The 16759-nt window shown below is 34.4% G+C and overlaps 1 protein-coding gene and 1 long non-coding RNA gene across 9 annotated transcripts in view; one reads left to right on the top strand and one right to left on the bottom strand.

Moving 5' to 3' along the window:
• Positions 1-16759, bottom strand: part of LOC145694937 (uncharacterized) — a 391240-nt gene that overhangs the window by 213684 nt on the left and 160797 nt on the right. For all 8 annotated transcript variants that reach the window (XR_014133075.1, XM_081771718.1, XM_081771721.1 and 5 more), the window contains exon 3: positions 2181-2231. Coding sequence is in view for 7 of the 8 variants with exons in the window: in XM_081771718.1 (XP_081627844.1) it covers positions 2181-2231 (51 nt within the window). In the remaining variant the exon portion in view is untranslated. The remainder of the gene's footprint in view (positions 1-2180; positions 2232-16759) is intronic.
• LOC145694939 (uncharacterized) overlaps positions 1-16759 on the top strand; it is a 337759-nt gene that overhangs the window by 46648 nt on the left and 274352 nt on the right. The gene's annotated exons all lie outside the window — the stretch shown is intronic.

Here is a 16759-nt window from a genome sequence, read left to right on the forward strand (position 1 = left end):
AGGATGATTTCGATCTTCTGTTCACGTGTCAGACCCATTTTAGATCACCTGGAACAAAGACAGAACTGGGTCAATATCAAGATAATTTCCCACCTTTGAACATTAATAACTTCTGAACTGTACAAGATAGAAAAAAAAAAAAAAAACAAATTACATCACTAAATTTCTGAGCTCAAGCTAATGTTATTTGATGTCACACACACCCCTTCCAATTTTAAAAAAATGACTTGAATCCAAAATGGCGGATTTCAAGGTGGCGGCCATGAATGAAATACACTCCAAAAGTTATTCATATATATAAGTGTTTATGGGTTATGTTAAATCCAAACTTTTAACCCATACTAGCTTTATCTTCTCCTGCTAACTTTTTATTTTGCTATATTGTTTACATCACGTTTATTGATAGCATGCAGTCATACCCATATTATTTACATATGTTTACGTACTATACCAACTACTATTAACAATTCCTTTGTGCTTATTAATTAATTCTATTTTCCTAACGAAGATAATATTATAATATAATCCGTTACCTTATGCCTACTTAAGCATACTAAAAATTATGACCAAAAAGCGTTTAAAAAAATAAATAAAAATCATTACCAATAAGACGGCGTAACCACCTGACAGGAAACTGAAGGAAAAATGTATTTATTTTAACTTACTCCCTACATTTCTTTTTGTTTTGCTTGCTTTTCTATTTTATTTTATTATTTCTAATTTGCTTCTCAACTTTTCTTTATTACTCCGAAGATTTCTAGACAACACGTCTTCATAATGCTTTTGTTTTCTGCAGACGGTTACGACGTCGTGTCGGTAATGAAATTGTAATTGCGTTTGTAATATACTATATTGTTTTGCTATATTCTGTGGGAGTTTTACATTAACTTTTCTTTCAAAACTAAGAACAAGGACTATGTAAAGAACTAGATATATGATATTGATGAAAGTGGAAGGAACTGAAGCAAAGCGTTTTTGTCCAATCAAGTCATTGTACGTTCATTAAGTTATTAATTATTATTTTTTAATGCAACAATCATGATATACATGTAGGCCTAAAAATCTGATAAAACTCTGTTTAGATGTTATTCTTTTTACTACAGTAGTATGTGAAAGATCTATAGTACATTATGTTATGGTAGTTGATTAAGAATTTATGTTACTTTCAGTGTTATTTTTTGGATTCTTGTTGAATACCTTTGTTGGAATAAATGGAATTCAAATATCGCACTTAAGTTTTTGCACTCTTATCACACTGAGGTTCTAAAACTAGGGCGAATCCACATTATTTGACTTGAATAATTTTATTGTGCTAACAAGGCTAATTAATAATATAAGCACACTAGCAACGTTCACCCCGCTTCGCTGCGGTCACCCCGGAACGCAATAAACTTTGTTACTTAGATAATTTTTACTTTTTCGCTTTCAAGTGATATGATAAAAACCATAGAAGATTGCAGTAAATCTTAACATTATATCGCCTGTCATTTATGTTAACCCGCCCCGCTTCGCTGCGGTCATCCCGGTGCTGGCATATTGTAAAAGTGTCTGTAAAAATAAGCAAATCAATTAAAAAATTTTAAACAGAAGATTCAAGCTATTTTCCGCTGTATATCGCCTGTCATTTATGTTAACCCGCCGATCCTCACGGTCATGCGGGTTGCATATAAATACGTTTATTTTTACCTATGATGAACTAATAACAAAGGATTTGTACGTTATGGACACTTGAATGGTCAATTATCTCAAGACACTGGTAATTAAAAATTAAAGTGATATGATAAAAACCATCTAGGGTCCAAATCCTAATAACCCCCCAAAAATGAAAGAAATTGGTTCAGCCGTATTAGCGTGATGAGCGGACAAAATTTTGTACGTTCTCTTTTATATATATAGATTAACGTTATTGACCACGAAAGGATATGGCCTTCCAAATGGCTTTTAGTTGAGTTATATATTGTGTTGCACGTTAGCTTCCCTAGTTAGAACTCGTTAATTCAAATAGATCCACAGTTGCCTCACAAAGTTGGGACAGTGAAAAAAAAAACTTTAATATGAGAACCTTATTACATACAGTTCCGTGTTCGATTCTAATAATAAAGTTTTAGTACATAGTAAACATAAACATTTAGATACATGAAACCATCTCATTAATAATAGAATATGAATTAAATCCTTACCTTCTCATGGATCTTAACTGTTTGTCTTTGAAATTTTTCCGCGTCTACAACCTAAAATTAAAATAAAAGAAAACTTAGAATAGGTATAACCGAAGAGTGATTAGTATTTATTGAAAACAAACTACAATGTGATCAGTTTTATATATATATATATATATATATATATATATATATATATATATATATATATATATACTATGATCGATACATGTAGGAATGCATAAAGAACAAGACTCAGATGAGGCTATCTCGTCTGAGTGAGTCGTGAAAATGACATTTGTTTGTTTATTGAAGTTTAGCATCCCTTTTCAGCACCGAGGTTATACAAGACGTAAACCTGCAGTTTAAGGTAAAACCCGAGGCATCGTAATATGTTCAATGATCTCTGACCGGGAATTGAACCAGAACCCAGTACAACAAAAGCGCTCGCGCTAGCTTTCATACTAGCGGAGGGGGTTCGTGAAAATGATGTATCGTGCTGAAAATGTATCTGTTTCTTCTGGGAGAGGTCTCCCGCGTTTCGTATTTTGTCACAAGAATTCTGTATCTGTATTGTCTCGTGAGCAACCACAACATTGTAAAAAAAAATTTTTTTGATAATTTTGGAAATAGAACATTTTGGATAATTCTTTTCACTAGTTATGTTTTTTTTTAAAAAAAAACTATTACTATTTCAGATTTTATATTGTTAGTACAATTAAGTTTTCTAGAGCAAATAGACGTTTTAGTCCATAACCTCAAACTACACGACTTAATTAGACGTTACTCTCACATAACTACTACACTAGCACCATCTGGACGATTATTCTATAAAATATTTGAAGCTGCACCCAAAGTGCACAGGTGAGGTTACATTTACATCGAACCTACACCACCCGTGTGTGACGTAATGTCACGTGGTATTACCATGGGGCTTTTTTTTTTTCAAATTACTACATCAAAGTAACAGTACTGTGTCTACGTTATCTGTGGCTGAACTTCAGTGCTTTAATTCATTTAGAATTTCTACCGCTAAAAACAGTCAGATAGCAATATACTGTTTGTATCGAAAGTCCGAGGCCATAGGCTAACTCCATTATGAATAACGAACGATACGAAGAAACGATAAGAGAGAAAAGTTGTTGGGGGGGGGGTTATCAATTTAAAATGGCGGAATTTCTTCAATCACACCAGCCGTTAGGACTCCACACTGGCAAGACGACCTATCTTAAATGTAATGTTTCCAACTCAGCAAACTGTTCGAACGGAAAGTAAAATAACGCAACAATGACTAGAATATCGGTACCTCGGCCTGAGGGTATCAAAACAATGCTGTATTGTTGGTATGGTGAAGGCCGAAGAGCAACCTGATGAACCGGAAACTTTGATTCTTCATTTAACATAGGACGTCTTACCAGTGTGGAGTCCAAATGACTGGCGCGATTGGAAAAATTGCACCATTTTGGATTGAAAAACACCTTTTTATAAAACAACTTTCTTCTCTTTCCAATTGAGGGGGTTAGTGCAACAGTGGTCTAACCCACATTTTTTAAAATGGAGAAGAATCAAGTTAAAGTTAAACACATGTAGCTTTTTGTACAACATACCAAAAGCAAGCACAAGTGGTTGAATGTGTCATACATTGAATATACATATATTGTACAAAAAACACATGTGTTTAAATTTAACTTGATTTTTCTCTATTTTAAAAAATGTGGGTTAGATCACTGTTGCGCTGACCCTCTTAATTTTTCGTGCCTTTACTCAAAACAGAGTTGCCTTTTGTCCCCGGTCTTTTGTTACACCCAGTATATCGTACATACATAACAGATCAAATTAAGATTCAAGTGATAAAATAATTGTCATGGGAATAGATGCATTCTACTTGAATAACATACAAGAAAACTCTAAAGTACACAGCTACATAGAATAGGAGGAATACAATGAATAAATTACACAAATAATACTTTGTATGAGGTATTTACTGAGATATTCTCCTTTACCACTTACAATTTGTAAAGCGAATGGTTTCTTTTGGTAAAAACTATGTACCAACGCTGAATTGTGTATTATAACAGGGTGTCTATCGGTCACGAAAGTCATGAAAAAGTCACGAAATCAGAAAACGGTCATAAAAGTCACGAAAAAGTTACGAAAGTTAGCTTTTAGGTCACGATTTTTTTTATCTGTACAAATATAAGCATATACTGGAAAATTTTGTTGTATAAAACGTCAAAATTCATCAGCAAAAATGTCTTTGGTCGGCTTTAGACGCTACCAAATCGCAAGCAAAGCACGCTTCTATCACATGCATGAAAATTCGGCCCAATTCACACCCAAATTCGCTCTTGAGAATGTTACTAAATTTTATGGTTTGGGAAAGAAAAAGTCACCAAATTTCATTTTGGAATTTTAGTAGACACCCTGTATAATCTTGTATAAGTACTTTCAGGAGTAATAGCTTATTTTCCTTTCCATATAACAAACTTTTTTTTTTTTTTTTTTTTGTTCTTGTTCTGTGATCTAAAAATTCGGAATAATATTTTCCTTAAAACAAGCAGACGACTTATTTTATTTCCAGACAATTTCTCAATGAATGTTGCGTTGTTCTATTGCCTCTTTCTACAAGAGATTCTAATTGAAGGTGATCAGAAAGTGTTTGTTTTACATATATTAGTCCAGACTACGCAACCGTATTTCAGTTTATGTCGGATAATTGTATAGGGTATACATGTAGGTAACTTTTGACATTTTTTTAAATGGGGCCATTTTCTTTTAAAAGTGCAACCTATTATTATTATAAAAGTGCAACCCATTACCATTAACATTGTATTTCACTATGTGTCTCCCATGCATTCAGAAGTTAGTTTATTATCAAATATTATACCAAGTTCATTTATATGTTCCACTTTCTCAGGTATCTCGTTATTTAACCTGAAGTTGTTTCAGATTATTGAGTCTTTATTGACGGGCTAATGAAAGATTTTTTTTTTAATCCACAAGGAGTACTGTACATTTTTTAAAAAAATTAGACCATTTCCTTAAATATAACTCGTCATAAATAAATATTTCATCAATAACCCTAATATATGGCTTAAGTCATTTCTCATGAAAAAATCCACAAAGCATAGTTTACTTTGAGGTGGTGAGTTTCCTTTGGACGAAATTTGTTCGTATTTCAAAAACAAAATGCTCTAGTAAGCTGAATATGCTTACACGTGGCGAGCTGTGTATTTGTGTCGCAGGGGGTCATATTCAACATCTTCTATAAATGTTTTTTTTTTTCTCTCTATTTTTCATTGTAAATAAATGGTAAGTCCGTTTCAGCTCTTGGTTTCTATAATTTCGCTGCATTTCCTTTATTCTTACACGGGCTACTTTTATCTGCGCCACCCAGTATTTTATTTTGCACAACTGATACTGCATTTTATTTTCTCCACCAGTGAGAGATGAGAATTAATTTTTAAAAGAATTTTGTCAGAATCTCTTTGAACCATAAGGTATTTAGCCTGTTGATACTGATTCATGGAAACCACTGTCACAAAAGTATGTATTAATTTATCGTTTTCGATCAACCAAGCTCGGGATTTAATCAACAAATGGTGTATTCATCAGAATTAAATGCATCTAGAAGTTTTTTTGTAAAAGTAAATGACTTATGAAGGTGACTAATACATCAAATACGTAGAGAGTCGAATCCGTCGAAGATTTCATATGATTTATTTTTTTAAGTGTGAATATTCAGATTCTATTCCACTTGGCTGCTACTGTATCCTATTTACACAGTTCGATAACCAAATACATTTTTAAAATATGTATTCCGTATTAAGACATCTTCACATACAACTGGTAATGCAATTTTACTCTAGGTATATACCTAGGTATTAACAATGGATATGAGAAGAAATTTTAAATATAAATTAGCAGAATCCATTGGCATAATATGGTATTCGGTGGTAGGGAAACTCATAAAAAGAAATTCCTTGTGAATTATTATTATTATTATTATTATTATTATTATTATTATTATTATTATTATTATTATTATTATTATTATTATTATTATTATTATTATTATTATTTAATTCACGAGAAGGCAAAAAGATACTGTTTCAGTCCTACTAAACCCAAGATTTTATATTATTTATTATATTGTGTGGGCGTCCAGACACTATACTACTTACAGAGTATCATATTTAGGTCTATATGGTTCTATCAGGAAGTAATTAAGAAGTTTGAATAACCATATTTACGTGGTCCATGTGTTAGTCTATTCCGGAGACAGAAAAAAAAACCCTGCTTGATGAATTATCTTCAATTTTGGCTGGGATAATGCAGGATCAAAATTTATTAATCGTCCTTTGATGGAGGCGATCCACCCACCAAAAGTGATTGAAATAAACCACTTCCTGTTTCAACATTGATAATTATAGAACACAAACAGTAATGGATAGTGAGAAGAGAAGTTCTGCAATCGATTAAGCGTTCCAACAACACATTTAATCTCCATCCTTAACTCCACTAAAACCGGAAGTGACAGAAATCGACTACAATTTACGGTTTTAATATTGATCTATAACAGAGCAAAAACGAAAAGAGATAGCAAAAATATCTTTTTTCTTTTATCTATTTAGTTCTAAGAATCGGTCCCATCTTCTCTCTTTAACCTTCTATTCAAACCGGAAGTGGCAGAAATGAACCACTTACGGTTTTAATGTTGATCGTTATAGAGTAAAAAACGGTAATAGATAGCGAGAAACGGTTTTCTGCAACCAAGTAAACATCTCGACAACATAATCCATTTCCACTATAATCAGTCTACTAAAACCGTAAATTTTATAAATCTACTACCACTTCCGGATTCAATATTACTTGAGAAAAAATACCATGCTATACAAACCAAACTACTTCTCGTGGTGTACACGTGGCACAGCTATTTGTTAATTCTTTCTGTTTTGTAGTAAGGGAAGCATATTTCTGCTATTTGTATTAACGATTATTATAGTTGCAAATGCACTATTCCAGCGTTTCTTATACTTTTCTTCAAGTGTAGACTACTTTTATTAGTAAGAATGTTTTACAGACTACCCTACTTTTGTCCTTTTCGAAAGATTTCTTTCTTTTTTCTTTTCTTTTTTTTTTTTTTTGGAGAATATGTTACTGTCACTAGCTATACATATTGTAAAAGAAAAAAGTATAACATTAAAATTTTAAAATTTGAGCTCTCTCGTGGCTAAGCGGTTAGCGTACGCACTTTTGGTGTGGGAGACGCGGATTCGATTTCTGGCTGAAACTCATTTTGCTCAGATCCCACATTAAGCTGTAGGTGCACGTCTGATATAGCCTCGCTGCTGAAAAGGATACTAAACTCAAAATCAAATCGAAAAATTAAAATTTCCTTAATTTTTTCTTGGTAATAATATAAGAATACATAGAAAATGTATATATATATATACATCTATACTAGTTATTAGAATTTGTATTATCTTTATGGTATTAAATTATATATTATTTGTATAATCTATATTTGTTTGTGATAACTAACTGTAGTGTGTGATACGAAATTCACTTGGATTTTTTATACCAATGTTCAAACTAGGAGAGTCACTCACAAGGCCAAACCTCGAGACCCATTTTTGGTCCGCGGATCACAGTTTGACAAACACTGTTATATACATATTAAAAATAATACTCATAGCTATGAAGGAAATTCAGTTTTGTTCGAAAATTTCAGCCTGTTCAAAACTCACATTAATTAATGTATGAAATATTTATTCAACAAGGGAGAACTTTCAAAGGAAAATATTTGTAATTGCCATTTGATGTGAACAAAGAATCATACAAAAATTTGGAAGGGAAGAGTGGAGAATTTCCAAAGCAAGCAATATTTCCCTTTAAATGTATTTTGCTAGTTAAAAAAAAAAAAAAAAAAAAAAAAAAGTATGATGAAAGTTTGGATGAAATTACACAGCTATCCTTGCGGAAAGAAAGAAGAAAATGTTTGCTTGGGGAACTTTTGTGTTCGTTTTCTGCGATGGCGAGTGGTGGTTTTGGTGACGTCCTTCTTAGTACAAGACATACATAACTGGTCGTGGTGGTACTGCTGGCTGCATGCTGCAAAAGATGAGAGAAACCTTCCACTGGCTCGTAAATTAGAGGAATGTTTGTCGGGCCGACCAGCGTTATATACGTAGCAACCCTTCCGTTCCCTGGCCACTATTTAGTCTAAAAGTTAAGGAACTTGGGCGAAGGACTCTTCCATTGTCTTAGTGTTGACTTCTTGACAAAACTTTCCAAGAGAAAGTGGTTGGAGAAGTAGACGCTGCTAAGTGTTTGCCTTTTCTCTCTCTCTCTCTCTCTCTCTCTCTATTTTCAACAATATCTTGAGAGACCGGATGGAGTTCTCTTCTTAGAAGAGACAAGTGGGGGACAAGGGGGTTTCAGCCTCCCGTTCTTTCTCTCCTTTCTCTGTTTTAAATATTCACCAAGGCTGGTATTTCTGTCATCTCCTAAGGGACTGCAGCGACTGGGGACATTTCTATTGTCTTTCTATTCTGTGTGTGTGTGAGCATTTCTCATGAGACATCTCCATATACATTGGACTTTACTGCAGCAAGTCGTCCTTCCTCCGCTTCTTGGACATGTTTCTACTTACCAAAAAAAGAAAAAAAGAAAAAGAAAAACAGAGACTTCATTCTGCCAAGACGGTTTACTTAGTTAGTTCACGTTAACTTGCTGAAACTCAAGATGACCAACTTTCACCAACGTTCATGGTCCAACGACAAAGCTATGTGTAACAACGTTTTATTCAATTGTTAACACAAGAAATATTTCTCCCCACGAGAGAATTGTATTTGAATTCACATGGCGGTGGTTATTTCATCTCCTTTCTTTCTTTCCCTCTCACTTCTCGCCTTGTTTGTCCAAACGAAACTTGAGTTTTCTTTGATATAAGTAAGATCTTCTTCCACCTGGACGTTAGTTGACACTGGTTTTAACTATTTACTGACAACAAGATGAACTCAGCGGAACTTTCTAGTAGAACTCTGGAAGTGTTACATAGTAACTAAACCATATACCGGTATATATATTCTAGGACTTCAGCAGAGTTTTCCTTTTGCCTCAGGACAGGTCAAAAGAAGCTTTTGGTCTTCGATTTCAAACAATATAACAGTTAATGAGTAAACAAATTAACAGACGTTTTTCGTAAAGTAAGGTAAATAAAATCATTTTTCCTTCAGAAGTTAGTACCTAACCACAACAATGACAGATAAGTGTTTGCTTGGAAAAGTAAATTTGAAATATTCTTATTCTTACGCATCAGAAAGTGGAGTACCATATAGGGCCCTATGCAATGGAAATGAAGTTAAATCCTTCAGTTTAACGTCCCACAATTATGCTCTTTAGGCTAAGGCAGGGGCGGATCCACGACGGACTTCTGGGGGGAGCGGTGAATTGTAATACTGCTACTTAGAACTACTTTTAAGAGCTCCAAACTCTGTGATGGGTTTTATTTATATATAAAATAAGAAAGTTCCCTGTTCTGGGGGGCACGATCTCGCTCCCCCTGGATCCGCCTCTGGGCTAAGGGAGACGATGATGAGGACAAGTGATTGATTTTGGAAAAATTGGTAGAATTAAAATGGTCAAAACCAAACTTATTCAGAGCTTAAAACGACTCTGAATAGGACCCATTATAACAAGTAACTGTGTGTCACAGCTAGAAAACATAGAAACAACAATGGATACGATTTATTACTTAACAGTGTATTTTTAAATGTATAAATGAAATAATAAATAAAACAATAAACAATATGTTGCAGCAGATTAAAAATTATCAATTGTTAATGGCAACAAACGACATACGAGGTGTGTTCAAAAAGAAACCAAACTTGAAATAGTTCTCCAACCGGTAGAAGGAACGCGCTGCAGCTACAGAATGCACCTACCGATCAAGGGCGCCCATGTTGTGGTTTCCAAGTTGGGACAAGTATAAGCGACGTTTCAAATATAGTTTCAAATTTTGCTGTAAGTAAGTAAAAATTCTATTGGGTTTTCGATATTCTGAAGTACAATTTCCTCTAGGGGGGATGAGCGCCCCACCTTGCCCCCCTTGATAGGCACCCTTGCTAGCGGTAGGTTTAGACAACAAATTGCCATTTGCCTCCTTTCGCTATGACTGTTAGTCGCCATGTACAACACTTGAAGTGAGCATGTGCACAAGCTGTTCGTCGGACTAACGATGCAGTGACAATGAAAGAGATTGAAGACCAACATGAGTGTGTGTGTGTGTGAAACTTTGCTACAAACTTGACAATACATTTAGAGAGACATTTCAATTGCTTCTCAATGTATTCAGGGTCTTCCCGTCTAAACAAAGCACACATGAGTCGGTCAAAGATCAAGGTGATGTTGATTGTGGTTTTTGACTGGAAATGAATTGTGCATGACGAACAGCTCGGACATTTGTATCACGTGGTCAGATGGTAAACAAACAGTTGTACCAGGACATTTTAGCTCGGTTGAGAGATGTTGTAAGCAAGAAGAGGCCTAAATTGTGGGAAAACCAGATCATCAGTATTTTCAAAATACTTGTTTCAGCCACTGTTTATCTCAAATTCCCCTCCTGTTGAAACTTTCTGAAAGCATTACTGATTCTATCTGCTAAAGAAAGAAAGAAAGAAAAAAAAAACAAATTCTTTCATAATTCTCCTTCGATCAAGAATTTGAACAGAAAAATTCCAATTAACGTTTTGAGAAACCTCAGCTCAGCAGTACGATTTTTGTACTCTAAATGACTATGCACTTGATAGTTAGTTTCCTGAATACCAGTCATTAATCAAACCTATAGTTAAGGATCAATCATGTTTCCTAATCAAACTGGTCATCAACCTCTTCAATCAACCAAACCGGAAGAGTCCTTCCATCATGAAATCTGTCCCAACTTCATTCTCTGACGACAGCCTAGATGCTAAAATACTGATTTGGTTTGGTTAACATGCATCAAGGTAATTTTTTTCGGTATTCGTAATAATTAAATTACGAGAAAGTACATTAAAATTTTTGTGTTATTTGCTCTTATTTCAAAGACATTTTCTAAACAAAATATAATTACTATTTAGAAGCTGAAACATTGTTAATTTGTATAATTCTTTTATGAACAATACTGTACAACAGAAACCATTAGACTAATATTAAGGGAGATTACCCTTCATCCTCCAGGTAAATTGCAATTAAGCTTAGAATATTCGTGACAGTTAAAACATACGTTGAATGATGCTCTTTTTAATGAGTATTTTATCAGTAGAAGTACGTATTTTATTTAGTTAATTTATACATTAACATATTTCAATAAGACAACATATTAATATATTTTGGTTAGTTGCAATTAACAACGGTCTATTGGTAGGCCACAGCAATAAATTTTAGGTCTCCTTGATCACTATTAACTAAATCGACGGCCTATTCCCTTGATCACTATTGACTACCTCGTCGACCTTATTCGCTTCGGAAACTCGTCGTGTGGTCGATCATCTTTTGAATAGGACTTCATCAACTACTTCACCACAACTTTCTTGTTCTCTTCTGAGACCTAATCGACTTTGGGCCACATCGACTTCTATCAAGCTCTCTGTCTCCTTAGACTTTATCGGCTTTCGACCTTGTCGACCTCCTGCTCTCCTTAGGCCTTATCGGCCTATTCGTCTACAACTGTTTCCCTCGGATCTCAACGACCATTGTCCTCTCGGACCTCATCGTCCTCTTCACTGAAAACCGTCATCATGTGAGAAATACTAGACATTCTCGTCGATATCCCATTGTCTCTTCATCGAATATACTTCTGAGCGTAGATTTGTCGTCAGAAATACTGGGCAATGAATACTTTGTCCGATTAATTGCCATTTCAACACCCAAACAACATGAAATACTGCTTCATGGCTGCAACCGTCATTTCGAACTCAATGTTCTTTCATCCTACAGTTTGTTTCTCACCTTCTCAGTGGGAGGGGAAGAAACTTACAGGTAATCTGATGTTAGTAAAAGACAGTTGTGATGGACAAACAATAATAGTGATACCATAGTCGATAGTTTTGCAGGATATTCATGAATCTATGACTGTGCCTGCACAGCCAAAACTTGCAGGCTTCTCCTACGTTATCCTCTCTCCTCTTTTTCTTATTGTGTTTCTCTGGTTCCCTCAGATTGCGAAACCACTCATGATTGAATGATTGAGATTCAGGCATAGTTTTCGCGATATTAATTTAACTGAATAGGGAAATAATATGCTTAAGTCACGATAAAGGAAACAACTTTAATAAAAATGTTAAGTTAATGCTCGAAATTATGAACTAGTTGTAAAGATTAAACTGATTATTTGCAAGTAGATGCTCTGTGGTGTCAGTTTGCAATTCTACAATTCTCATTTAACCACACAGAGTGAACAAAGGAGCAAAGAAAAAACCTGGCGTTCGTAAAGCCACTGACAATAAAAGAAATACGTAAGAACATCGATGGTTTTCCAGTACTTGCAGAATAGAAGCACTTGCTTATTCCATACTCCTACATTGTTCCCCATCACTCCTTTGCTCTTCCTGTTTCTCTCTGTCGTTTCTCCCACGACATACATCGATAATTTCTTGAGTAGACGTTACTTACAACGGTCATCTTTTCTTTTAAGGGTTGGGTTTGTATTTCAGAAGTTAAATAAAATTTTGTGGGTAAACGATGCGAATATCGCTACCAATTCGGTGTAGTTCATTCAGTTTTAACAACACAGTAAAACAAAATACACAGGACTTGTTGTAAAATGACTGCCAGCTGAATGTTCAACATTAGATACCATTAGTAAACATTTATTAATGTTTACCTTACAGTAGAAAAAACGGTGATATTACAAATTCTGAAAACAATATCGCTACTTACAAATCCCAGGACTTATAAAACAGTAGATTTTCTCTGTAGATTCATCTAACGCAGATGTACTGTGAAAAAATGTACTGTGTTCATCGTTTAACAATACAAAGCCATCTTCATAGTTCTGGCAGAGCCCAGCTACTGACATATAATTTCTTAGCTCACAGTCTCCATGAAACCACGTCTTGCATTCAACACATTGAATTCCAGATTTTTTTATTATTATTATTTATTTTGTCATCAAACTCCCCACAATCACCACACCTTTTTATTTTCTGATGGTGCTTGTTCTTTGTAATAGGCTAATTTTTACTTACACACAACTTTGGTTGACACCCCTCTTTTGAGTTGTCTAGGTGGTTCAGCTGTATCTAACTCCATCATCCAGAATTTCTTTGAAATTTACAATTTACAGTTGGAATATTCTTTAAATTCCACCAGCAATTACCATTTCAAAATAAGTGCTTTGCTGTTAAATCATTTTCTGCAAACTTTTAGACGCTGAAACTTTTGTGTTGACAAAAATCTCAGCCATTCTCTTTTGGTGTGATAAGTTATCCGCGAATTTTTGTAATGATCCCGATGTTTATCATGATATATAGTACTCTGAGATGGGAACCATCTATTAGAACCATCTACGTTTATCTCCTTGTGAAGTAAAATATGTAAGGTTTTTTTTTTTTTTTTTTTTTTTTTTAATCAACTACAGGTCATCTAACATCTTCCAATCTCACAGAAGCTAGGAGCAAATTCATTTTCTGGGAAAATATTTGGATCATACGGACTGATTCCTGTTGCCTTAAACCCTGAAATAGTGTTTTGAGAAAATAGGGCCCTGTATCATGCTCGAGCAAAAAGTCTCAGAAACTGTTGCTTGTTTATGGATTGCCCAGCGTACATACATCTAAATATATCTCTATTTCAAGTTACTGTGAGAAAGATTCGAAGCATCTTACATCAAGTGACGGCAGTTCGTAGCGTAGCTACGATAGGAGAATAGCGATATTGCTAATGAGCAAGTATGGTGATATTGTCTGGGTTACACTCTTTTAGCTATTCATTACTCAACTCCATAAGGAAACAGATATTTTCTTATCACTTACAATGTGCTAACGTCTTATGTGATAACATATATTGGAGAATTTTGTGTATAAAAAGAAAGAAAGAAAGAAAGAAAGAAAGAAAAGTACTTAACAAAATGTTTCTGTGAAAATTGACGATGTTTTTGTTTGTTCAAAGTCACATTGTAGTATATGTTTAAGTGCGCTTCTATCCATATTTTCATTGAACTCCGTCCTTATTTCGTCTCATTATCCACAACGTGTTTGTGTTTCCAGTGCCCCTACTCCCCCCCTTCATAAGTATGGAACAGTTGCGATCGAGAGTTTTTCCTGCTTATGGATTATCTTGTTCACCAACACAAATCGATTGATCATAGTCTCGTTCCATAATACGTGTGATACCAGAACAAGATCCCTTGTCAGTCTATTTACACACATTACGAAGAACGTTTCATTCAACATATTCACACCAAATCACAAAAATTTTTATAAATTTTTTCAATGGTGGTATTCGAATCCCCCCCCCTTCTTTCCCAGAAATGAAGGTAGTTTATTGGAGGATGAAAATTGAAAATATTTATCTTTTTGGACTGGTTTCTAACAGTTCATTAATGTTTCATAAATCAATATTTATTTAAGTATCCTATAAAATAAGTTATTTCTGTCGGGGGGAAAAGGGGATCAAAGGTATAGTTTACTCTTAGAAGTATTTTTTTTCGATTTTCTCACAAATAACTAAAACAATTTCGTTCGTATTAATAATCCTACAAGATATAAATGATTTCTACTAAAACATCCATAATGGACAATGTGCTCTTAAGGTAAATTTCTTTCGGTCATTTGTTTCTAAAATCTGCTAAGCCACTTTTGTTTATATTTCATAACTAAATATCTCATAAACAATCTTACAATATGGAACGAATATTTCTTTTGAAAATTCGCAAAGGACAACTTACTCCAGAGTTAGTTACATCTTTTTCGAAAAATTGATTTTATGTTGGTAGTCCCAGTAGTACCCGACCTGACGTATAGATGGCGGTTGTTGATTGAAAGATGTAACTAACTATGGTGGAAAAGACCAAACTTTTAAAGCTTAAACTTGAAGTTGAAAGACAGCCATCAATATTGAATGCTCTCAGTGAATTTGTAAACATGGAAAAAACTGGTCATCTTTATGTGATACAAAAGTCTCACTTGAAAGGTCTCAGTGAACCAATATCAAAGCCGAGCTAGATTCTACTCTGCAGGAGTCTGCTCCGTTTACAACAGTAAAATGTTGGATGGCAGGGTTTAAACGAAGCCGTATGAGCTGAAAAGATGAACATCACACTGATTGACCAAATGAAGTGACTACGCCATGGTGAAGAAAATCCACAAAATAGTATTGGATGACCGTCGATTGTAAGTGCGCAAGCTAGCAGACACAGTAGGCATTTCGAAAGGTGTTGCACATGGCATATTAACTGGAAATCTGTACAAGAGAAAGATGTGCGCTAGATGGGTGCCGTTTTTGCTTACGATGGAACAAAAACAGCGTCTTGAGGATATATTAATAGAGTTTGACGATGTTTCACAGCAATCAACCATGGGTCCATCAGTTCACACATGAGACGAAGGAAGAGTCAAAACAATGGACTGAAAGGAGAGAATCGGCCCCAAAGAAGATGAAGACAGTTCCATCTGCTGGCAAGGTCATGGCGTCAGTTTTATAAGGATGCATGTAGGATAATTTTTATTGGTTATTTTCAAAAAGGAAAAACAATCAACGGTGAGTATTATGCAAACTTATTGCAACGATTGAGTGATGAAATTAAAAAATTAAAAAGACCACATTTGACGAAAAAGAAAGTGTTGTTTCATGAAGATAATGCACCAATTCACACATCCGTTATCGCGATGACCGAAATTAATGAGTTAAAATTTGAACTGCTTCCTTAGGCATCCTATCACCAGATTTAGCCCCCTTGGATTATTTTCTCTTTCCAAATTTAACAAGAATTTTGGGAATGATCCAAAAAATGCATCAAAAGATTAAGAACTTGGCCAATAATTAGTTTTTGGATCAGGAACCACAAAATTTTTGAACGGTCCCTAAATCATTTTTTTTTTAACGGAATAAGCACACCATACTGAGTAAATTGTTAGTTTTGGTTTAGATACACTACACGTAGTTTTCAAATATGGGGCGTACAAGAAAATGTTTGATTAAATGAAATATATTGAATTTTTTGAATCAGGGGTCACAACATTTTTGAACGGCCCCTAAATCGAGTTTTCATATATATATTTTACGGAATAAGCACATCATACTGAGTAAATTGTTAGTTTTGGTTTGAGTACACTATATGTAGTTCTCGAGATATAAGGCCTAGAAGAAAATTTTTGCCTGAAATATATTGGATCTTTTGATCCAAAAAAAAAGTAGCTCGGTGGTAAATGGTTTACTAATAGGCATAGTATGCGGTTAATGGTTATTTTGGAAAACTCGACAGTTGACACTATAAATAGGGTATCGAAGCTATTGAACATCGCTGAAAAATGTGTATTGAGCTAAAAGGGGAGAGACTATGTTGAGGAATAAAGATATTTTCACCTTTCTTTCTTTGTTATACCCTGGTATGTTGA

The sequence above is a fragment of the Thermobia domestica genome, chromosome 9 (genome assembly GCF_964235325.1).
Source record: "Thermobia domestica chromosome 9, izTheDome1.hap1.1, whole genome shotgun sequence".
NCBI lineage: Eukaryota > Metazoa > Arthropoda > Insecta > Zygentoma > Lepismatidae > Thermobia > Thermobia domestica.